This window comes from Eleutherodactylus coqui, chromosome 5, assembly GCF_035609145.1.
Source record: "Eleutherodactylus coqui strain aEleCoq1 chromosome 5, aEleCoq1.hap1, whole genome shotgun sequence".
NCBI classification, from domain to species: domain Eukaryota; kingdom Metazoa; phylum Chordata; class Amphibia; order Anura; family Eleutherodactylidae; genus Eleutherodactylus; species Eleutherodactylus coqui.
This window is the reverse complement of record NC_089841.1, coordinates 203,371,964-203,396,738: the sequence shown is the minus strand read 5'-3', so window position 1 is coordinate 203,396,738 and position 24,775 is coordinate 203,371,964. Positions and strand designations below refer to the sequence as shown.

Genomic DNA, 24,775 nt, shown 5'->3' with positions numbered 1-24,775 from the left:
GGCATTTGAGTCTAATGGCATATTTATATGCCGTTTTCCTGACACACATGAATGTGTTGGTAAAATTGGACATACTTTAGCGTCATGACGAGTGCAACTGACTTGTCAAACAAAGCAAAGGCCCAACTTGGAGTTGCTTTAAAAAAGTGACTATGGTCCCAAATTTCTCTTTAGGCCGGCTGCACATGAGCGGGTTGGATTCCACATGTGGACATCTGCATTCGGGATTCTGACCCTGTGCCCAGCCAGCACCCATGCATATCTGCTTCTGGTCTTCTTTTCCTGTACTGCGGATGGTCCGTACAGCTCGCAGTCAGACATGCGCATTCCATTTTTTTTTTTTAAATCCCTGCTTTTCCCGCACCGTCCGCAATGTCAATTGAGGAAGGGCCGTGTGTCGGATGGCTTCCATTGACTTCAATGGAAGCCATCCCTACAGAATCTGCTCAAAGATGGAACATGCTGCGATTTTTACCTCCGCGGTCAGAAATCGCAATGGAGTTCCACTCATGTGCAGGAACAAGTGTTTTTCCATAGCATGTTACGAACTGTATTTACTGCGGATCCATGGTGCGGATGCCCGCCACGGATTCCACAATGCAAATCAGTTTGTGTGTAGCGGGCCTTATACCACAAGGCTGCCTTGGGTAAATGTATACTAGGCCTTTTCTAGAGCAGTGTCTCTAAATTATGGGTGAAGTTAGAACAAATTTGTTCTCCACATCGAGCACACGACGTAGCCTCGATCCCAGCAGGGGTTGGCAGACGAGCATTGGTTTTCTCGCCTTTATGGGCAATGTACTGGACACCTGGGATGATTTTTTAGTCCGATTGGGACTGATATCGCGTCTGAGTCTGCTTATGCCTCCTCTTGTGAGTAATCCAGGCCTGCCTGACTTGTTAGGTGGTTCTACCCTACTGAGTATGTTTGAGACCCCCTCCCGCAGGTAAGAGATTTGATATCCACCACGGGTGTACGTTCCCTACAGGAGTTCCTGGGAGAGGGTTGTCTGCTGACTGGGGCATGGTTCCAATAGCTACAAATTTGCCATTACATATGTTCCCTTGGACCAATGTCACAACTATTCGTTTCGCAATCCCAATCTGAAAAGCTGTGCATGTCACCGGGGCCTATAGAGAACAGAGTTTCCATGGTGTACCGCATTGTGTTGGCAGAAGAGATGCAAGAAGACGCTTTATCTTTTATAAGGGAATAGGATAGAGAACTGGAGGGTTCATTTACTTAGGAGACTTGGGCTAAATCTTTTATCCTAATACAAAAACTTTTAGTATCATGTAAATTCCAGGAGCTTAATTACAAGTTCTTGTCTCCTTAGTACAGAACATCTTCACAGCTTTCCAGGATGTATCCCCAAACCTCAAATAAGTGCTGGAGATGCTCCTTAGACAGCGGCACTTTCCTCCATATTTGGTGGACATGTCCCTCAGTTTACGCCCTCTGGCAAGAGGTGGCCACTCTTTACGACGCACTAGGGACAGTTTTCTCCCGAAATGACCCTCCTATCTGTGATGCCAGGATCCATCTCCAAAGTCAAAAAAATATCCACTTAGATTTTTCCTTTTGACTATGGGTCAGATCATCCATTGATTGTGGAGGTCCCAGTTGCCGCCTACGAGGCTGATGTAGTTGGAGATCCTAGGTTACATAATGTACATGGAGGAACTGAGGGCGAACAATGACAGTAGATCCTGTGCCTTCCATTCCACATGGGCTTTGTGGATGATATACTGCTCCTCTTGTGGGCTAAACACCTGGCTCCTCAATGGTGGTGTTACATCATAAATACTAAACCTTGTCATCGACTATAACACGACTTGATCCAACACTGAGCTTTCCGCGATGCCCTGTATTCTCGTCCTTTTATCTTATCTCCCTTTCTGCTTCTATTCGCTAACCAGCCACCCTCTTACTTTCATTTTCCTCTTTTCAACTTGGACCCCATGTCACGAGGATGTGACAATGGCCCTTTGTTAACTTTGTTAATGTTTGAACAACTGAAAAGCATTGTACATGAAAGCTACAACCAACGTGTCACGCAAGGTAATGTTACACTGAATCATTAATCTTCACCTTACTACCGGTTAGGATTGTATTATTTTGGATTGAGGTTTTGTAATAAAAATATTTTGAACCCTAAATAGGACTATGGCATATTGATTGATAGCCTATGTGCCCTGCTGATTTATTTGTTGCATTCTGCACTGGAGGAAAGCCTGTCGCACCATGCATTTGATTCTCTGCTATGAATAAAGGTTATTCACTATGCTTGTGTATCTACAAGAGACTATACTGCTTATACTTGAGCCATACCTCCGCCTGCATAATATATACAATATATACGTAGGTCCTCTTCTTTTAACCCTTTCCAACCCAATTTGTATCCTGGTTTTCCTAGGGGGCTTACTCTTTTTCTGCTGTTATATAATGGCGCTATCTGCAGGCTAAAGCCAGTACTGCATGATGTGACACGTTGGATAGGCTCCGACAGCAGAGAGGCTGGCAATATACAGTAAGAGAACCCCGATGGACGTCTTCCAACATCGGAGTTGTACATCCTTAAATCATAATGTCTTCAGATGTCAGACAGTGGATTGGAAAGGATTAAAATGTGTGTTCATCCTACAATTCTGCTACATTACTAGTGTCTAGAATGTGCTTTTCGCACTGATACTAAATGCCGAAAATTAATCTAAACCTGCCAAAATGCAGACCTATTGGTCTCCCGTTTCAGGAGTCTTCTATAAAGGCTGAGATAGGCTCCAACTGGGTTCTGTCCAGTGGCGGCTTTTTTGGGATGTCAAACGTACACCCTGAAAAGACCCCTGGAGGGAGCTGAAAGCGAGATGTGAATGCAGCCTAATCCCTATCAGTACAGATGAGTTCTGGGCAGCTTAATGTGCAATTATAACATACTGTTCTCCTTGCGGAGATCCAGCTGATGTGTGGAGCCTTACAAAAAAACGCTACCTGCGAAAAGGTATGCTAATTTGCATGTCACGGTCTTTCTCGGTTTCATATAATCTCAATACTGGATAGAACATTGGCGATACACAAAAACACACTTACCTTAAAATGATCATTTCAAGCAGGAGTGTAAACAAAATTGCAAATTTTCGAAGAACAGTAAACATCGGTAAGCTGCAAAGATAAGATGAAGCCTATAGGAGTAAGTCTGCACCTCATACCCAAACCAGTTACTGTACAAGACATCATCGCTCTCTATCTTCAACCATTTTGCAGTAGGGAGTTTCAATTCTGGACAAATGTGGAATGTTTACTCAACTTCAAAGTAAATGTTGAGTCAGCATTTCATCGGTTAATGCCCTCCGATAAACAGGCTTGTTTTTTTCGTTCACTCAAATGTCTATTTCTCAAAAAAATTCAGTATGAAGCTTGTGTGCAAAAGTAAATCAGCCGTGAGTCTCCAGGGAATGCCAAAGGAGTGAAATCTCCCCGCCACTGTAATAAAGTGACCCAACAAGTAGGGGTGCTTTCACATAACTGAATATCCCATAAGACACTGCAGAATGATTCGCTGTCAAAATCGGCATGTCTAAATACGGTTTTTGAAGCGGAGTTGTTGGCAGAATTAAGTCCTATTCAAATGCACATGTGGAATATTCCACAGCGTCTGGTGTATATTCTGGTACATGTGAAAGCACCCTTAGGCTGGATTCACACGGGCGTATATCGGCCGTGTTTTCACAGCCCGTCCGATATACGCTGCCGCTCTGATGCATTGGTTTACAATGCATCAGTGCACATGGGCGTATTTCTGCAGAGTAAAAGCGCCCGGCTGGCCGAGTGCATTTTGGCCGGGTGCTGTTACACCAGCAGCGGCTGCATAGACTCCTATGGAAGCCTATGACAGCTGCCGGAGAAGGGAGGTGGGAGGGAGTTTAGCAGTGTGACTGCTAAACTCCCACCCCCTTCCCTGCTTCTCTCCACCCCTTGCCGGCTGTATACAATTGGAGGGAGCGGGATGGGCGGAACTAAGCTCCGCCCCGTCCCTTCCCATTGCTGGCTGCGACGAGAGGTAGAAGCTTAGCAGACTACCTCCCGCCCTGTCCCCTCCCCTTGTCGAGAGATGGCGAGGGGGAGACAGTTTAGTAGAGCTAAACTGTCTCCTCCCGCCCAACAGCATTGCGGGCTCGGCGTATATGCACTGGGCCAGTGCCACCTGAACAGCGCACAAAGTTTAGATTTGTGTGCCTGTTCACGTGTTTTTACGTCCCTAGCGGGCAAACATAAAAACGCAGACGCCCGTGTGAATCCAGCCTTGGAGCGCCTTCACACTGGAGAGAAAATAAGAGGCCAATCCCCGGACAGAAGAGATGATGAAGACCCGCTGTATGTCGTATATTTGGGATCCAATTTCTTGCTGCTGATTTGTCTACAAACAGCAGCCGAGACACAATTGAACGACAAATGCTTGTGATGTTACCAAGACTAGGCAAACATCACTTAAGTCCCATTTACAGGCAACGATTATCACTCAAAAGTCGTTCAAACGATGGCTTTTGAGCGATAATTGTTGTGTGCAAAAGCTTCCATCTGTCACTGTTTAGCAGAATGATTATTTTTAGGTGAGCATAAAATCCATTGTTTAGCCGAAAAGAGATAGCAGGGACCACACACTGTTCTCTACGGGAGCAGCTGATTACATTGTATTCAGCTGACAGCCGGATGCAGCCCATGCAAAGACAATGCAGCTGAGTGCAAAGTCCAGACCACATGCTGGGATTTGCAAACAGCTGCAGGAAGCTCATTTGCACGCAAATGAAGCTGATAAAGTGCTAATGGGCATTAGTGTCCAATAGTACTTTATGCAAAACTATCACTAAAACTGTCAATCTTTTAATCGTTTGAAAGATTGTCTGTGTGTAAATGAGCCTTTAGGCCAGACTTACATGAGCGTAAGCGTATTTGCCTGTATTTTTGCAGAATAGGCATTGCATATTTGCGCACACATCGGCGTATTCTACTATACTATTTGTGTGCGCATGTCATGCACAATTGCGCTCGCAAAAAAGCATGCACCAATGCTCTCAGCCATTGAATTAGCCAATAGTTTGAGTTAAAAATGTTCTCTTTACTTGCGTAAATGCACAGGAAAATAGAGCATGCTACTAGAGATGAGCGAGCATACTCACTAAGGCAAACTACTCGAGCGAGTAGTGCCTTATTCGAGTACCTGCCCACTCGTCTCTAAAGATTCGGCTGCCAGCGCGGGTGACAGGTGAGTTAAGGGAGTGAGCAGGGGTGAGCGGGTGAAGAGAGTGAGAGAGAGATCTCCCCTCCGTTCCTCACCGCTCTCCCCCGCCGGCACCCGAATCTTTAGAGACGAGCGGGCAGGTACTCGCATAAGGCACTACTCGCTCAAGTAGTTTGCCTTAGCGAGTATGCTCGCTCATCTCTACATGCTACCTATTTTTTTGCGCAACCGAATTAGGCCCGCCAAATATGCACATGTGAACAAACACATTGAAATCAATGCGGTTTTTTTCTGCGTATTGCACGCATACATTCTGATTTCAATGCGTTTGTTCACAAGCGCCTATTTTCCATACATATTTTGTTTGTGCAAAACAATACGCCTCATGTCCTACTTTCCTAATTGGTCATTTCAATGGCTGAGACCGTGGTTGCATGCTTTTTTTGCGTGTGCAAATGTGCACGAATTGCACGTGCAAAAAGTAAAGTGAAAAACGTAGAGGTACTCAACAACGCAATGTAGTCGAGAGTTCTGTGTTTGCGTTATAAAAGTTATCAATACGAACTTCCTATCTGACATGTAAGACTTTATATGGATGAAAGTATAAACTCAGCTCGGTCCTTCTTACCTCAGTTTCTGTGTGCTCGATAATCCCGTTAGATGATTCCCAATGTATAATAACGGCAAAGGAAATAACTGCAAACAGGAAATGTGACATTAATAAGAAAGTATGAAATATTGCCTTTATTAAGGCAAATGCCCAAACCGATCCTTTGGGGATTCTTTATAGCCAGCTATTCTTGTACATTGGTGTTCTGTCGGGACGCATCGCCCATTGTCATCAATGGGACAGGAAAACACATCAGGCAGCGTGCAATGTGCGCACGAATGCGGTGCGAGGTTTCCCATTAAAAACACTGGAAAAAACGTGCTGATTCTCCTATGTGGCTGAAAGCCGCTACTGAGGGGCGCTACTTTACTTGAAGTGAGGGGAGGTGTTTTTAAAGAAAAATGCCTCAAATCCGTGCATAAATAGCACATTGGCGAGCGCACTATGGGACTGAGTTCATGGCCAGATATTGTGCTCATCAATGTGTAGGAAGCCTAAAAAAAAAAAAAAAAGGCCCAAATATAGTTAGAGGGAGCCGCTCCGCTACCTTACACTGGGATGGAGGTGTTAGCATGGACTCCCGAACTGTAGCAACATCTGTGGTGTGATGGCACTCAGTAGCACCAGGCCCCATGGTAACAATGCTCCAACACGCTATGCTGAGATGTGCCTGAATCAATGTTACACAGGGGGAAACAGCAGGGGGCAGCGGTGCTCTCTTGAGCCACAAGGGGCAGCGGTGCTCTCTTGAGCCACAAGGGGCAGCGGTGCTCTCTTGAGCCACAAGGGGCAGCGGTGCTCTCTTGAGCCACAAGGGGCAGCGGTGCTCTCTTGAGCCACAAGGGGCAGCGGTGCTCTCTTGAGCCACAAGGGGCAGCGGTGCTCTCTTGAGCCACAAGGGGCAGCGGTGCTCTCTTGAGCCACAAGGGGCAGCGGTGCTCTCTTGAGCCACAAGGGGCAGCGGTGCTCTCTTGAGCCACAAGGGGCAGCGGTGCTCTCTTGAGCCACAAGGGGCAGCGGTGCTCTCTTGAGCCACAAGGGGCAGCGGTGCTCTCTTGAGCCACAAGGGGCAGCGGTGCTCTCTTGAGCCACAAGGGGCAGCGGTGCTCTCTTGAGCCACAAGGGGCAGCGCTGCTCTCTTGAGCCACAAGGGGCAGCGCTGCTCTCTTGAGCCACAAGGGGCAGCGCTGCTCTCTTGAGCCACAAGGGGCAGCGCTGCTCTCTTGAGCCACAAGGGGCAGCGCTGCTCTCTTGAGCCACAAGGGGCAGCGCTGCTCTCTTGAGCCACAAGGGGCAGTGAGCAGACAAAAATAAAATTTTGGGGTGCATTAAAAGAGGTATAGGAGCAAGGCACGAGAAGAGTATTCTTCCACTATATAAGGCACTTGTCAGGCCCCACATGGGATACTGTGCACAGTTCTGGACACCGGTGCTCAGGAAAGATGTTGCAGTGCCCCAAAGAAGGCCAACTAAATTAATAAATGGAAAGGCAGGACTAGGATACCCAGAGAGGATATCAAACTTGGGATTATTCACCCTGGAAAAAAAGACGGTTAAGGGGTGACCAAATAACTATGTATAAATGCATTAGGGGACAATACAAGGATCTCTCCCATGATCTGTTTATACCCAGGACTGCGACGGTAACGAGAGGGCATCCACTATGTCTAGAGGAAAGCAGGTTTCATCACCAACATAGAAGGGGGTTCTTTACTGTAAGAGCAGTGAGACTGTGGAACTCTCTGCCTGAGGACGTGGTGATGGCAAAATCCATAGAGGAGTTTAAGAGGGGACTAGATGTCTTTTTAAAACACTATGACATTACAGAATATAGACATTAAATAACTAGAAGGGTTGTTGATCTCAAATATTAATCCAGGGATTATTCTGACTAACATTATGGAATTGGGAAGAAATTTTTTCCCCCAGAATGAGGGTAAATTCGCTTCTGCCAAATGTTTTTTTTTGCCTTTCTCTGGATCAACAATGGGGGGTGGAAACAGGCTGAACTGGATGGACATTTGTCTTTTTTCAGCCTAACATGCTATACTACTATGTAATTTTGTGAAAGCTGCGGGGAAGAAAAAATATTCAAAAATGGCAGCTGTGAGTGCAGCGATACATTTTACATTAGTTACACTGATACATTGTAGCTATCAGGACTGGACTGTGAGAAGGATCACCTCTATGCTGCTTCTGAGCCTGAATGTAAATAAGAATGTATGCATTGTCTGACAACATCTGAAATTCCGCTTCTCATAGGGAATCTGTTGATGGGAAATGGCAGGATATGAAGGGGTGCGAGTAACAGAAGTGTAATTTGAGGCCAAATCATGAAGGAAAAATAAAAGAGCCGGTTTTATGGTATTTGATATAGGAGGTTTCATGCTTGGAATCCATTTCATGCCCTTAGTCGCACTCTGTTTAGGGATTATGTCATATAGAAACCTGCAGTTCCCTTTCCCTCGGTAGCTCTATTAGGAAGGCTTCACACCTGCAGGTTTTTCTCAGTTTTTTTTAAATGCAGTTTTAGATGCCAAAACCAGGTGATTATTCCGGCTCTCCCTTTACTATCAAGGACGGATGCATCGTCTCCTCTTTTTTGGATCCCCTCCTGGTTTTAACTTTGAAAAACTGCACTAAAAAGCCTGAACAAAAACTGCACGTGTGAACGCACCCAACTGCAAGCTTCAGGCTTATTCACACAAGCGTATTTGCACACATTGAATAAAACCCATTGATTTCATATTTTGCGCTTGCATTTCGTTTGTGCAAAAAAAATACACAGCATGTCCTATTTTACGTGCGTATTGCTAGAGTGTTTTTTTGTACATGCAAATACGCATGCAAAGAATATAGAAAAATATGCACTCACGTGTGCAAAAGCACCATGCGCCAAACATGAGCGCAAGCGTGAAAACGCACCTGATAGCGTGGCTTTTTCCGCAATGAAGATCGAGCTATCTCGCGCATATCTGCACATTTTACTGTACTTTCTGCACTGTCGGGGACCGTTCATATCGATGCGAGATACTCCCGTGCCATCATTTAAAGGCTATGTAGCCTTAGTTAATCCTTGGTGTGTTATTTTTCCTCTAAAATTGCTGATAATACTGATGACATTAACCCATTAATGACCAAGCACAGTAAATATACGTCACTTGGTCCTGGACACAGACAATAGAAAAAAAATACAGCGGGGGATTAAAGCCCCTGCTTCTGCAATCAATCAAAAGCAGGATGGGTTGTCAGCTGTTAGTCACAGCTAATAACCCAAAGGAAAAGGGAGAAGTGTTTTTTTAACCCCTTCTGCCTTCTACTTTCCCTAGTACACATCGCTAAATGAGCGCAATGTACTAAAGAGTGAGAGCGGAAGCGTTTCTTCCACTACGCGAGCCGGCTGCCGGGATTCCCCGTCACAGCAGAGCTACAGGGTCCTAGCAGACTCTGATCAGCTCTTCCAGTGACTAATGTCACTACAGAGGGATGTTTTCCCTGTAACTTGGGCTCCTATGCATGCCTCAGCTACAGTGGGAAAGTGTCAAATTAAAAAAAAAAAGGATGATGTGAATGTCCACCAGAGATCTTATATGATGTTATGGGGGACATAGATAGTAAAAGAAATAGCTACATAAATAAGTTTAAAAAAATTACAGAATGAAATAAAAATATATACATAAGAAAGAAAATTAACCCCAAACCGACGGCAACCAAAACCGGCGCTATAAGCGCCCTGTAATCCAAAACCATACATATCATATATATCAATACGTCCATAACAAAGTGAGGAACCCATTCCCATACTTTATTTTAGCATAAATATACTAATTTAAAAGAATAACTATAGATGCTAAAAAAGCATTTTTTTTTAGCATTTTACCCCCAATAAAACTAAAAAAAAAAGGGAAAAAAAGTCAGTGAAATAGATATTAAAAATTAGCCCTTTATATCACGGGAAAAAACATGGCAAAAATAATTTTGGTAGCTGAAGGAAAAAATAAAATAAGGCACTTAAATTAAACCAGCACATGGGTAAAATCCCTAAAAAGTGTCTGGTCCTTAAGGTACAAAACAACCTGGTCCTTAAGGGGTTAAAGGCAAGTTCATAGACAGCAGATCAGTTGCAGACATTTCTGCGACTATCTCAGGCATCTGAATGGGGTTTATGGAATCCATGCACATGTATGGAACAGATTTGCCCAGCAGTAAATTCTCCCTTCTATCATCATACTTTTCATATATTTTCAGAAACAAAGTAAATTCTCACCTTTCTTGGTATGTCTTTGTCAAAATCTGGGAATGTGATTATTCCTTTCGCCTTTCCTATGTACAGTAAAAGAAGCGTGACTCCCATCTAAAAAAGCAGAGACATCATTTAGTAGGTGGTACACAGATAATGGACCTGCTTCAACTCGAAGATTCTTGTCTAAAATGGTTTATCCCCCAAGAAATTTATATTATATATGCATAGAAGTGCTAAATGTTTGATCGGTGGGGATGCAATCTCTGGGACACCCACTGAACACTAGAGCGGGGGGGCTGAGTTGTATGTTCCCCTCTCCTCCTCCTCGTGAGGAGAAACCTAAATGCAGTGGCAGTTGAGCATTCATGCTGTGGCTCCATTCAGTTCTATGTGACTGCTGTAAATAGCCATTTGCTTGTACTCTGCTATTTCTGACAATTTAAATGAAAGGAGCGTCAGCGTGCATGCTTGTCTGCTGCTCCAATCAGGCTCCTCCTCACTTCTGGGAGTGTAGTAGTGAGAAAGAGATTGTGACACAGGACCCCTATTGTCGTGATCATGGTCACTCTCAGCAGTGGCACCCACCTCAATCACTGCAGCGCTCGATGAACCAATCACAGCCATTCAATGCGATGGCTGTGATTGGTTTATCAAGCACTGCAGTGATTGGCTGATCCGTGGCGCTTGAGAACAGGGAAAGACTAGAAGCAATGGGATGAAACTGAAAGGGAGGAGACACAAATTAGATATTCGAAAAAACTTTCTGACAGTGATGGTCATCAATGAGTGGAACAGGTTACCACAGGAGGTGGTGAGTTCTCCTTCAGTGGAAGTCTTCAAACAAAGGCTGGACAGACATCTGTCTGGGATGACTTAGTGAATCCTGCACTAAGCAGAGGGTTGGTCCCTTCCAACTCTATCATTCTATGATTCTAACCAATCAGAGCCAGCGATTCCTGGAGGTGGGATTTTTGAACCCCTGACCAGGAAGCGCTAGCTGAAGACTATAGACAAGTGATGCGGAGCTTCGGAAGGGAAAGTGCAGCAGAGCGGACAGTGCTGTAAATTAATGCATTGTTTTGGGGTTGTTTTATTGCAAAATTGCATCGTACCGTATGAAAACCACGTTTTCGTGCGATGAAACAGAAAGGAAGGCTCCATAGGGAAACATGGCAAATCGCGGCAATATTCAGCATGCCGCGTTTTTTTCGCGCAATGTAGCAGCCTACAAAACATCGCTAATGTGAACAAACCCATTGCAAAGCATATAGTGTTGTAAGTGGCCCGACACACATGAAGAATGTAAAGTTTTGGAGAAATTATAGTAGAAGAGACAGTGAAACCTATAGGGATCAGATAATCTACTGAGGTTTGTTCGACTCTTTGTACCATTAAGTTTACTTGTAGACCTACCTGGCCAACTCCAAGAAATGCGTAAGATGGAAACCTTGACAAACAAGAAATAATAGTAATGAAATGAACCTGTTGGTAATTGAGAATACATGAGTTGAATAAATAAAAATCAATGACTATTACGGATCTAGGATTAGTTACTTCTGCTTCTCATCAACTGCTTTTATCCTAGGTCTCCCTGCAATGAGGGTAATGTTCCTATATTCCAATTAATGACTTTAAATCATACATAAAAGAGAAGCTCAGTCTAAAACTAAAGTTTCACACATATCTCTGCTTGAGTCAATGGAAATACGTTTTTACTCCCAATCGTTCAAAAACCAAAACTTCCAGTAAAAAGTGATTACACGGACTGTAAGGGCATGTTCAAAGGGTGACTCGTTCACGCAGATTTTGACATGTATTCTGCGGTCTTAACATGGCCCTAAAGTGTACTGCCAACTTTCCATAAGTCAGTAGTACAAAAACGTATGGAAAGTTGCCTATCAAGACATACCTGTGGCTTGTTTTGATAGACTGACGGTCAGAACACTGTATAATGTAATACTATGGTATTGCATTATACTGCATGAATGATCAAACAATCGCAAATTCAAGCCTCCTATGGGGACTTTATTTTATTCCATTTGAAAGATTCACCACAGAGGATGGAACGTTGGCATCACGAGTGACAAACAGGGCTACAGGTAACCCTGGTTACTAGTACGTGAACTCCCCCTGTTGGTAATGAGGTCGGGTCCTGAGCTACCCTTAGGGAGGAGACAGTAGAGCCCCGAGACAAGGCAATTTTCTACTCTGCTGTCTCCTCGACTGGAGGCCTGCTCCTCGGACACTGCACTAAAAGGAACAATATCTAAGGTAGTCGTGGGCACAATGACCCAGTTAGGGAGCGCCAATGGATTTAAAACCGTAGCAGGCACGGAGGTCCTACCTAAATAGCAACTTAAAGAGAATAAGAACTGTCCATCAATCCTAACTGCCAGGAGCAGTAAGTCGTATAAATGGCTTAGGTCAGAGACATAATGTCTAAAGTAGTTCCAGGCACGATAGCCCTGTCTAGCTGAAAGCTTAAGAGATACAGTAGAGAGAGCGTAACCAGCAACCCTGATGGTGGGTTGCTGGAGGTCAATCTGACATTGACCTCTCTGCTCCAGTGAATTTCCATGTAGTACACTATGTAATGTCTAACTGTCTGCACCAGTATTTACCATGCCTGGCCAACACAAAGATGTATTGCCCTTATACAAACAGAATGTACAAGGAAGGATGTGGAATATAGAGGATACGTAGTATGCTCAGTGACCCCTCTCTAGTAGGGCACAATATAACCAGGGAACCCTCATGAGTAGAGAGAAAAACTTGCCAGACACATTCACTGTAAAAGGCAATACACACAGTGCCAGGGATATCACTCAAGGCTAATAACGTACCTGATGCCAGTATGGCTTGTGAAGTCTTTGATGCCAGGGACAATCCTGCTGGCACTGACGCTTGTAACTGCCAGGGACATCCCACTGGCACTGATTCTTTTAGTGACCAGCCAGTACGGATGCCTCTAGTAGGTATCATATTATCAAAAGCATCTACCATTGAAGAACTATCAGCCATACCAATGTAGCAACATTTAACCTGTATGTGATAGCTCTCTCTGTGACATGCTAACTTATCCTAAGCCATTAAATAGCTCTTGTTCTCTTACTTTAATAAAACAAATTCCATTGCAAAGCGATTGAAGGGGGCAAACGAACTGTGGCACAGAAAGTTATCATGATGGTTAAATCTCAAGTCAAACTCTGCTACAAATCTGTAATGAAAGATTAAAAAAAACAGGAACCAGAAAGGTGGGCCGAGTAGGTGAGAAACAACCTGTACCTGTCAAGTGGAGGACAAACTAAAACACGTGTGAGACTGTTCTTCTAGACCAGCAATTAATTATGCTAATTTCTTGATTTATCATTCCAGGTGGGCTGGGCCTAGGGTGAATTCTAGGGTACAAGTGAAGCTTATTGGGAAAAATGCCAGAAAAAAGCCATACCTAGAAGGTACTACATTTTAAAGACACTGCCCCAAAATTTGACACAAACAGGGGCGTAAATATAGGGGATGCGGTTGCACCCGGACCCAGCAGGGCCCATAAGGCCTATCTTCTCCTTACAGGGAGCCTAGTAATATGAATAAAGCATTATAGTTGGGGGACCCTGTTACAGATTTTGTATTGGGGTCCCGAATCTTCAAGTTATGCTTCTGGGTATGGGTACAGATGAAGGGGGGGTGGGAGGGGGGCAGCTGAACTTTTGCACCTGGGCCCCTGAGCCTTTGGTTATACCCCTGGCCACAAACGAAAATATATGGAGTCTGATACATTAATGAAGTCTTTAAACAGTTTTAACTAGACTACGGTAGATAAGCTTTATCACAGTGGGTCACACTGGATGACAGATTTAGTACATCGTTAAACACTTTTGTCCACGTTTATGCCACCTCTTGTTTGGCTTACTGTAGACCAAAATTTGTGCCAAAATTTTGGTGCAATGTGGTGCACTTAAGCCACAACCCTTTGCACCACGTCAAGTCCTCGATCCATTCTGACCAGTTTGTGTCAGTTGCCTCTTAACCGAGACTACTTCTGGGGTAACGGGCTGAGCTTCCCTGCAGTGAAGACCCCAAGTGCAGCCCCAGATTTAGTTCTAATTGGTTTTGTGGCACAGAGAATCCACATCCGCTGCCTTGACAATAATGTTGGCAGATTAGGATGATTATCTAACAGCTATCCACAATTATGTATTTTCAACATGCCCCATTTTGCAGAGAGAAAAACCTTATGAGCCGTGTGAACAAGGTCTGACAATACTAAGAATTCTAAATTGTAAAAAAGTCGTATGGTTACTTTAATGAGGTCCCTGAGCTGGGATCTTGGAGCGCTAATGCAGGAGCCTGCTGTGTATGTAATGTCTAGACAGACGTCCCTATGCTAGAGCTGTGCACAAGGAGGTCAGTGAACACAATGGACCCACAGAACCTGCTGCATATGAATGTGTGTATAAATATACACTATATAACACAGTTCTGCACCGGGAGACATCAGTTCAATGAATTAATTTCAGTCACGCAATTTTTTTGCTAACTGCACTTTACTTTCTAAGTTATGTGAAAACAAGTTATAAAATCTGGAGGAATCCTTTAAAATGGTAGCGTTCTCATAGTGGAAGGATTGTCTCATGCCCATATGCTATTTTTTTAGGCATATGGATGTCATGTAGAGGACGGGGATCTCTCTAGGACCCCCTCTATTAACTAGTGTAAAGAGCACCTAACAAAGTAGCTCCTGCTCTGGTAGACTTGATTCAGCCATGTGTTGCGTAATTGCCCATTCATGGAATCATACATTTCCTTCTAGTGGCCTTCTCAGGAAAAAAAAAAGTACAGCCAGACACTGGGGCATCTTTAACCATAGGGCAAACAATGCACTTGCCGCATGCCCCCTCGCAGCAGCCAGCGGTGCTACTCTCATTTGTGTTTGTGCCCTTTGGATGCGAGGATAGATGAGGACCTGCAAGCTGGAGGAAAGATGGGGGTTATTTAATAGTGGGGGTTGCAGATGGGCTTCTAATACACTGAGAGATACAGAGGGGGTTCTATTACAGGGTGGGACACACAGGGGCTTCTAGTACTGTGGGGGCTACACAGGGGCTTATATTACTGTGGGAGCACATGGGGGGGCTTATATTATTGTGGGTGCAGAAGCAACCATTATTTTGTAGTGAGCACAGCGGGGGAATCGAGTTATTACAGTGTAAAGACATCTATTACAGATAACAAAAAGGTTTAAAATGTTGGGTATAAGGTGCAACGTGGGAACATATAAGAGTACACAACGATGTATTTTCTTAACTTCTCTGTTTATTGTATAACCATCATATATTCACGTTTCGAGGCTGACAAGCATCTTCCTCAGTATCTGCTAAGGGCATACTATTAGAGATGAGCGAGTATACTTGCTAAGGCACATTACTCGAGCAAGTAGTGCCTTAGCCGAGTATCTCCCCGCTCGTCTCTACAGATTCGAGGGCCGGCGGGGGTCAGGGAGCTGCGGGGGAGAGTGGGGAGATCTCTCCTTCTCTCCCCCCCCCCCCCCCCCTCCCGCAACTCACCTGTCGCCGGCCCCCGAATCTTGAGACGAGCGGGGAGATACTCGGCTAAGGCACTACTCGCTCGAGTAATGTGCCTTAGCGCGTATACTCGCTCATCTCTACATACTATACATAGATTGACAATTAAAGGGGAGGGGGTGACAGCAAGTAGAGTGTGTTATAGATAGTACAAAGTAAAAATACACGTATGGAGGAATAAATGCGAAATTAAACTCAAGTAAAAACTTGTGTCTATTTATTGTATTTGTCAGATATTTCATTAGGCATCTGTAACTAATTGATTGCTTCTATGTTTTATTTTGCATTTATTCCTCTATACTTGGCTTTTTATTCTAATTCTATTTTATTAAGTGTTAAGCTTTCGCTCACGACCCGAAGGTTGCAAAGTTCGATCCCCGCATGATTCAGGTAGCAGGCTCAAGGTTGACTCAGCCTTCCATCCTTCAGAGGTTGGTAAAATTACATTTAGAGGATTGTCGAGCCAACTTCATTTGTTAAACTGAATTTCTATAACCTGAACATTAGTATAAACTGGATTGTGTAGATCCATTTTACCAGGTTAGAAGAGCAATACAAAAAGTGATCAGAACACAGTCAGATGTGTCGGAGCTGGCTATTTTACCCAATGATTAGCTACAATCTGTCAGTTTCATTCTGCGTGTAAACCCAGCCAAATCTTTGTACTTTAGTCATCTTAAAAGGTTTCAGAATGAGTAATGACTGATCTCTGGTGTACTCGCAGCCTCCACAATGGGACTAGCATAGCGTAATATTCTTTTCCTACCTGTAGCTGGTGAGCACAGACTTGTTAATCAGGACAATCAGGAACGAGCTAACTGCATAGAAGAGAGCCGAAAGGAGCCGTGCTGAACGGGAGGACACAGCTTCGGTTTTGGGAGACATGTTGTTCTGGGTGAAGGTCCGATTGGCACAGGACACTGCCAGCACTATACTTTTGACAAAGCCATTCCGGCTATGTAAAGTGACAGCGAGCACATGCTGGAGTCACCTGGCCCCACCTTTACAGGGCAGGTGGAGGGAGTGACTCACAGGCTGGGAGGAAGAGGAGTGATATATGTACTCACACAGCAATGTACCACTAAGCATACTGACGTATACTGTGCTTTACCCATACTTCCCATTACGCAATAGAGAATTTTATTTTACCATTTGCCTGAAGTTGGGAACAATTCGCAGAGCAGACCATAAAGCTTTTAAAAATGCCATATGTGAAGCCAGCCCGATTTATTAGGAAGGTTTTTTTTTCAGTTGCACTTATGGAACTTTTGCTACAGTTTATATGGGAACTACTCCTGACATATATAGAGAGACAAACAGCACAAGTTATTCAATTAACCCCGTGTAGGATTAAGAAGGCTCACCTTCTCATACTGTGCTAGGATAGACAACGCTATTACACAATGCCTCATTTCATAGGAAGTTGCTGGCAGTATTCATGTTCCCAGGGGCCAGCCTTGTCCAGGGAAATAGATGCAACACCTATAAATAACAAGGAGCTGGGAGTCAAACATATACGTCACAGCACAGACAATCACTATGCAATAAAGAACATCAGCATAGAATATAGAAATCATAAAAACCAGACCAATGACAGGCACATATGAGTGTAATATAGAGCGGTGGCTAATATAGAGTATATATCAACAATATCATAGGATAATAACTATAAAGTGCTACAATAAAAACGGTGAAAGTGTAATATCCCTCAGGCTGCATCCACACGGGCTACAAAGTCATTGCTACAGTGTGGAGCCCATGGTTTCCAATCGGTTCCTTCACATGAGCCATGTTTTGTAACAAGCTTTTGTAGCCCGTGCGGATGCAGCCTTAATATAAGCATATACACCTAAAATTACATACAAGTGGGTACTAGTGCATTATATCTCCACCACCAGAATGGGTCTAGACAAACTGCATGCCCACAACTTGTGATTGGCTAGCCACCAGAATGGGTTGGATCCAAACTGCACGCCCCCAACTTCAGATTGGCTTGCCGACACATTACATACCAGCTATATCCACAAGCAGGTTGTCTCCTCCAAAACCTGAGTGCTGCAAAAATACCGGGGAAGCAGTGCAGGATGCCGGCAGTAGCATTGTGAAAGTCTTCTTGCCGTCTAGAAAATACAAGCTGCTCCTGTCAGTCCTGTGCAAAGCCACCAAGCGCAGCAGGGGGCCAACCTGAGCTTACAGTCCGGTGCTCGGCACCAACAGCTACTCCTGTCAGTCCTGTGCAGAGTTGCCAAGCACAACTCACTGTCCAGTGCTTGGCATAGCCATACAGCACAGCACCGGAGCGCCCCCAACCACAGCTGACAGTGCCATCTACGGCAGAGACGCATATAGCAAAGCGCCAGAGGGTACCAGCTGTCAACCATTGCCGCAGCGTGGGGCGTTACGGAGGTGTTCCCTGTCACTGTGCCAGGCCAACCCATGTCTCCACCTATTCTTCCGGTGGAGACATAATGCAACATTACTCTGCAAGTGTATAAAAGACAAAAGGGAGTAGAGATAATATAAATATATATATTAGTAATCATATATGTAAAGTAACAAGATAAGCGGTGACAAAGCTAAAGTGTGGTGCCTAGAGATGAGCGAGCGTACTCAGATAAGCACTACTCGCTCGAGTAATTGGCTTTATCCGAGTACCGCTGTGCTCGGGGCTAAAGATTCGGGTGCCGGCACGGAGCGGGGAGCTGCAGGGGAGAGCGGGGAGGAACGGAGGTAAGATCTTTCTCTCCTTCTCTCCCGCCCGCTCTCCCCTGCGACTCACCTGTCAGCCGCAGCGGCACCCGAATCTTTAGCCCCGAGCACAGCGGTACTCAGATAAAGCCAATTACTCGAGCGAGTACCGCTTATCCGAGTACGCTCGCTCATCTCTAGTGGTGCCCTCAATGCATGTTTAACCTTGTGCATTCTCCAAGGATCCCAGAGGTGCCTTTAATTTTAGTGGGACAAGTTGCATTTTTTAATAGCACCGTTTACCATTTTGGGGTATAGATAATGTATTGGATATCTTATTAGTTTTTTTGGTGGTGGGAATAGAAAAAGAAACCGTAATCCCACCACAGTTTCTCGAGGATTTATTTTTAAGGCACTCACCGTGCTGTATAAACAACATATTAAAGGACCACTCCGGCCAAAACATATTTGCTCATCACGGCACCCCTTATTTGACTGTCTGTCATACTCTGGATGTCTCTTATGTATACTGCGGTAACTTCCATGCAGTGCTGTCTCCTGTCTGAAACCGATCAGACATCTTGATGTTTAGATTAATCTTCCTGTGTGCTGTGCTAGCAATCCTATCATGCATCAGATGACCAGATAGAGCCAGTACCATCTCTTCCTGCTAGGAGGACACCGATTATTTTTACCTTCTATATTCACCTAAATAAGCTACAACCCATACGTATAATCAAGAGGCTGAACGGTCTCCTCCTCCATTATAGCTGTGTGATAGGAGCCTCTAATCATCAGCAGCAACTGTGATAGCCTGTGTGGTACTATGCATGTAATATCACACAGGAATTGTGGTGACTGAAAACATGACTTCTTGAGAAAAAACACAAAGCCAAGTAAATTTCAGATGGTCACAATGAAATCACATGACCTAATCTTAAGAGGACACCAGGAACTTTCAGAAAGAATGAAATAAGAGCCAGTTCACGTTTAAGGCCCAACGTCCACGGGCAGAATTCAATTGCGGACGATCCACAGTTCAAGTCGCCAATTGACAAATATGGGAGCCCTCAGCTGAATTTAAGCATGCGGATTTGCTTTGCGAACCTTTTGGTCCGGAAAACAAATCGCGGCATGCTCCATTTTGTTTCCGCAGGGACAGCTTCCATTGAAGTCAGTGGAAGCTGTCCAATCTGCAGCACATCCATAGCTAACAATGCAGACCCCCGCAGAAAATTTTAAAAAAGCAAAAAAAACCCCTCCACTGCGCATGTGAGGTGGCCGGTGCTTCTGCCCACATCCACAGTAGAGAGGATAGAAGACGTGCACAGCCATGCAGAGGATCCGGATGGGTAAGTAGTGTCCTCGGCTGCGGACAGGGTGGGATTCCGCTGTGGGCTCGTGCCTGTGGAGTCACCTGGCCCCACCTTAACAGGGCAGGTGGAGAGAGTGATATATGTACTCACACAGCATTGTAACTGACATACACAGTAATACTGTGCTTTACCCATACTTCCCATTTCTCCAGCACTTGACACAATAGAGAATTTTATTTTACCATTTGGCTGAAGCAGATTAGTTGGGAACAATTCGCAGAGGAGACCATAAAGCTTTTAAAAATGCCATATGTGAAGCCCACCCGATTTATTAGGAAGTTTTTTTTTTAGTTGCACTTATGGAACTTTTGCTACAGTTTATATGGGAACTACTCCTGACACATACAGAGAGACAAACAGCACAAGTTATTCAATTAACCCCGTGTAGGATTAATAAGGCTCACCTTCTCATATTGTGCTAGGATAGACACAACTCTATTGCACAATGCCTATTTCATAGGAAGTTGCTGGCAGTATTCATGTTCCCAGGTGCCAGCCTTGCCCGGGGACATAAGGCCTTAGGGCTCCAGCCTGCCTGTTCCGTTTTTTGGAGCACATAAACAGTGCACTTTACTCTGTGAGACATTATTATGGTGATACCAATATTATTTTTCTATGTTTTACTACTTTTACCTAATCTAAACTTTTTTTTTTTAAATATGTGCTTACATCCCCACGCTGCAAGTCCCAATATAGTATAAAATAGTGTTTAGGTTTTTTTTAAAAATTTAACTACATTTTTTTTTTGCGGTTCATACTCCTGCATCGGCAATGTGCGGGAAATTTAAGGGGAGGGTATAAAAAAACAAAACACACTGCATGTCCGGCCATGGGCAGGGTCATCCACAGCCGGTATGTGGTTTCTGCTGGGTAGAGCGAAAGGGCTGTGATGTGCACAACACTGCGGTATTCTCACAGTGTTGTATGCACTAGCGTAACTATAGAGGATGCAGGGGATGCGGTTGCACCCGGGCCCAGGAGCCTTGGGATGCCCATGATGCCCATAAGGCTCATAAGACCTCTCCTCTCCATATAGGGAGTCCAGTACTATGAATAAAGCATTATAGTTGGGGGCCCTGTTATAGGTTTTGCATTGGGGCCCGGGAGCTTCAAGTTACGCCTCTGGTTGTATGCATACGCCTGCGTGAATGAGCCCCAACAAGAAGCCTCTTCCGACATACAGGGGCAAGTAAAAAAATGTTATGTTAAAACTTCTGCTGGACGCACTCTTATCAACACTTTCTGTTGGAGGTCACCGACTGATCCAGTCAGTGCTGTGTGTTTGAATGTCACATCAGTTAATTTGTGACTGCAGCGCACGATTTTTGAGCGATACGATGGTGCAAGAAAACACAGAATTAGGAAACCCATGCCTTCGATGACTTCTTTCTAGAGATGACCGAGCGTACTTGCTAAGGCAAACTACTCGAGTGAGTAGTGCCTTATGCGAGTACCTGGCCGCTCGTCTCCAAAGATTCGGGTGCCGGGGAGAGCGGGGAGGAATGGGGGGCAGATATATCTCTCTCCCCCTCCTGCTCACTCCCGCAACTCACCGTTCTCCCCCGCTGACACCCGAATCTTTAGAGACGAGCGGGCAGGTACTTGAATAAGACACTACTCGCTCCAGTAGTTTGCCTTAGCGAGTATGCTCACTCATCTCTACTTCATTCCCATTTGCGATGTTTTCTCTCAGGCGATTTAGAAATCGCTGCCTTATCTTTCAGCGTGTTTTTTTTAATTTTTAAATCGCCCACATTTCCCTACGGAGCCTCCGTTTTATCGCATAGCAACACACGAACTTCTGATTTTTAACATTAGAAACTCCTATTGCCATCTATGGCGTGCAGCAGTGATGCACGTTGTTTTTTCAGGAAACCGCATCGCAGACACTCACTCAGTCTCATGCGATTTTGCAGCCACTTTCTCACTCCAGTATTGCGAGCGCCAGTGTGAAGGTGCCCTTAGGCTAATTTCCCACAGGCAAGCGGGATATTGGGCCGTGATTCACAGCCTGATTTCACACTTGCTAACATGCAAAATCTCCACCGATGTGAGGAGTTATATCAAAACCGCCTCATATCACTTCAGGGAAAGAAGCAATCCTCCCATTGTTTTCAATGGGAGACCCCGCATCACATGCACCTAGCCCATGGTGCAATGCTGCCGTCGGCCGCATTGAAAACAAAGGGAGATGCGATGCAGGAGCACACAGAAAGACAGATCATGCTGCGGTTTCTTTCCAGCATTGCCATGTGGGGAAAAAAAAAACAAAACCCACTCATGTGTTTGACCACATTCAAAAGAATTGGGTTCATACTTGTGCGTCTCACTATGTGTGATTTACTTGGCCAGAGTAAACGGCAGAGTATGGAATGGAGTCATACTCAATCGCCTACTCAGATAAAAGTTAACCAGCAGCTTGAAAATTGATACTTCGTTTTCTGGGATTCTCAAGGGTCAGTATTGGAACATTATCAGGAAAAAGGTTCAGCAATCAACAGTGCTAGTTACTGTGAGATGCTAGCTGAAGACAAAGTCAAACAAAACGCATTGGACTGCTATCCAAAGATAATATGGTGTTCGCAGCTCAGCCTAAAATATTTTTTAATGAGAGAATACGAAAAAGCTTGTTGACCGATGGACAAAGTGTAGTGAAAAGCAGGAGTATGTAAAAAACTAATATTTTTGAAAGTTGGAGCTATGGAGAGCTTTCACTGTGTTCCCCGCGGCCGGATTATCGCTGCGGGGAACGCAATGAAAACCCGCCCGTTGAAAGAACACACACTCCTACCTTAATCAGCTGCTATGGGCAACTACTCCAGTTTTGCCTTGCAAAAGTTTTGATACTTGCTGTGCAACTACAAATTTTAGCATTCTTAAGCCAATCAGTGTAATATTTATTGCATATTTAAATTATTCAAACAATTAACCCCTTAACACTGCAGCCAATTTTGGCCTTCATGACACAAATTGGACGTGTCACTTTATAGGGTTATCTCTTCTGCATATAGGCCAGTCATACCACACAATACTTTACATTTACTATATGTTCACTTATGTTGGGATAGTTTTTTTAAGCATCCACTCTGATTTCAGAGGTCTTCCCTACCTGGTGCTGCTGCTGCACCCCTGTTGGGAATCAGTGGTCGAGACAAACCTATGGCAGTTAAGGGCCTAAGCAAAAGGGCTCCAAGGCTGCCATAAAAGTCCCAAAGTAATTTGTTAAGACAGCAACATATTGGAGCAGTCAGTAAATCAATTCAGCCTACAGCTATTTACAAGTACTGACGCACCAAGTTAGATGTAGCTTAAAAACTACCATCGAAAAAAAATATAAAAAAGCTGCTGTTTTAATGGCAAAAATATGATATGGCTTATGATATACATCATAGGATGAGGCTGTTTTACCACTTAATTAAAGCATACTTGAGTTTAACAAGTTTTCTAAAATACACTTTACCTTCTCATTTGATGCTGTCTGTTCCCAATTTCATGTCAGTAAGTTCAGATTTTCAGGTAGTCTACCATTTTTCTGTTACCCTGTTTGCAATCCACTTTTATGCAAGGGGCATGTAGCAAGCCTAGCATTCTGCTAGCAGTTCACTGTCCTGAACTTCTTTCCCCCAAGTTTGCATGCTGCATTGCCCTCCATGGATCAATATCTAAATACCTTCTGGCCAAATGGTGAGTAAAGCCAATCTAATGTGTGTCCACTCCCCTTGCCCCAAGAGAGGCAGAGGTTGTGAAGATGGTTGTCAGTAGAATAGTCAGCTTACAGCCTCTGCCCCTATTGCTAAGGAATCAAACAAAAAAAAAAAAATGCAGAAAGCGCCTTAGGGTTCTTCAAACTGTTAACCACTACACAAATCCCATCCTCTGAACAGGGAGAGCTGCAAAAAACAAGGGGGTTCTCTATCCAGAGAAAAGAAATGCAAAAGGCCATCAGCAAAAAAAAATTGCGCTCCTGGATTGTATAGAAGAAACCGAAAGTATCATTAGGAATCAAGTACAAGAAAGACTTACTCAGAAGTGCCATTCTTATACTTGATTCCTGATAAACTTTTGGTTTCTTCTATACAATTCAGGAGCGTAAGATTTTTTTGCTGATGACCTTTTGCATTCCTATTGCTAAGGAATTGTCCATGTCCTGGTTATTAAAAGAAGCTCTGTACCTACATATATACTTTAGATCATGGCTTGCAGAGAAGCAGGAAGGGTGCCCTAGCGGCACCCACTTCAAACATGATTTACAGTAAAGCCACATTTTTAATATAAGTATATCACATAAATGTGAATAGCACAAGCTAGTAGAGCAGCATAAGGCCAGGCTCACACAACTATGTGAGCTTGTATGCCGTGCAGCAAGTATGCTATGACAAGCGTACTTCCTGCATGCCGCCAATACCGATTTACTATCTTGGCAAGTATGGGCACGTAAGACATGGCAAGATAAAGCATACTGAGATTTTTTTTCACGCGTGCAATACATGAGCGAAAAAACCCCCCAGAAGACAGTGGTGTGAGTGGCCCAATATAAATGGTTGGGCTATTGGCATCATGTGTCATGCAGTCAAATTTGCGCACAACGACTGTACACTCATGTGAGAGCGGCCCAAGGATTCTCACACGAGACAGAATATTTCCCAAAACGTTGTGGAATGTGCCCTCTTGCATAGTATATTGAGCAGTAAAATCCATACTACCAACGTGCAGATTTTGATGCGGAACTGAAAATGGCAGAATTGAAGAATGCAAACTGCTGCTCCATTCGTTTCAATGGCACTACAAGATAAAGTACAAGCGTTTGGCCATCTCCAGCAATTTCATTGAAGTCTATGCTACTTACAGTTCTGGTCAGGCAGAGGAACTCTTCTATGTTGCTGATGCATAAATGTGGCACTTAAGGAGCTGTACAATAGATGTAGTGCAGTCCAACATGTGTCAAACATACATATTTTGTCCTCTCTCACCTTTGTTTCCTATAGAACTGTACAATACAAACTCTTCCTAGTGTGATGTCCGAGACTAGAGCTGTGATG

General features: G+C 44.3%; 1 protein-coding gene across 4 annotated transcripts in view; it reads right to left on the bottom strand.

Moving 5' to 3' along the window:
* The window catches only part of SLC35D2 (solute carrier family 35 member D2), a 55,771-nt gene extending 35,584 nt beyond the window's left edge, over window positions 1–20,187 (bottom strand). For 2 of the 4 annotated variants that reach the window (XM_066604076.1, XM_066604078.1), the window contains exons 1-5: window positions 16,439–16,670; window positions 11,504–11,537; window positions 10,115–10,201; window positions 5,866–5,933; window positions 3,089–3,160 (exon numbers count right to left, since the gene is read on the bottom strand). In XM_066604076.1, the coding sequence (XP_066460173.1) occupies window positions 3,089–3,160; window positions 5,866–5,933; window positions 10,115–10,201; window positions 11,504–11,537; window positions 16,439–16,557 (380 nt within the window). In that variant the 5' untranslated portion in view covers window positions 16,558–16,670. Of the gene's footprint in view, window positions 1–3,088; window positions 3,161–5,865; window positions 5,934–10,114; window positions 10,202–11,503; window positions 11,538–16,438; window positions 16,671–20,140 lie in introns of those variants that run through there. The other 2 variants (XM_066604077.1, XM_066604079.1) reach the window with 2 other exon arrangements.
* Window positions 20,188–24,775: the final 4,588 nt, after the last annotated feature.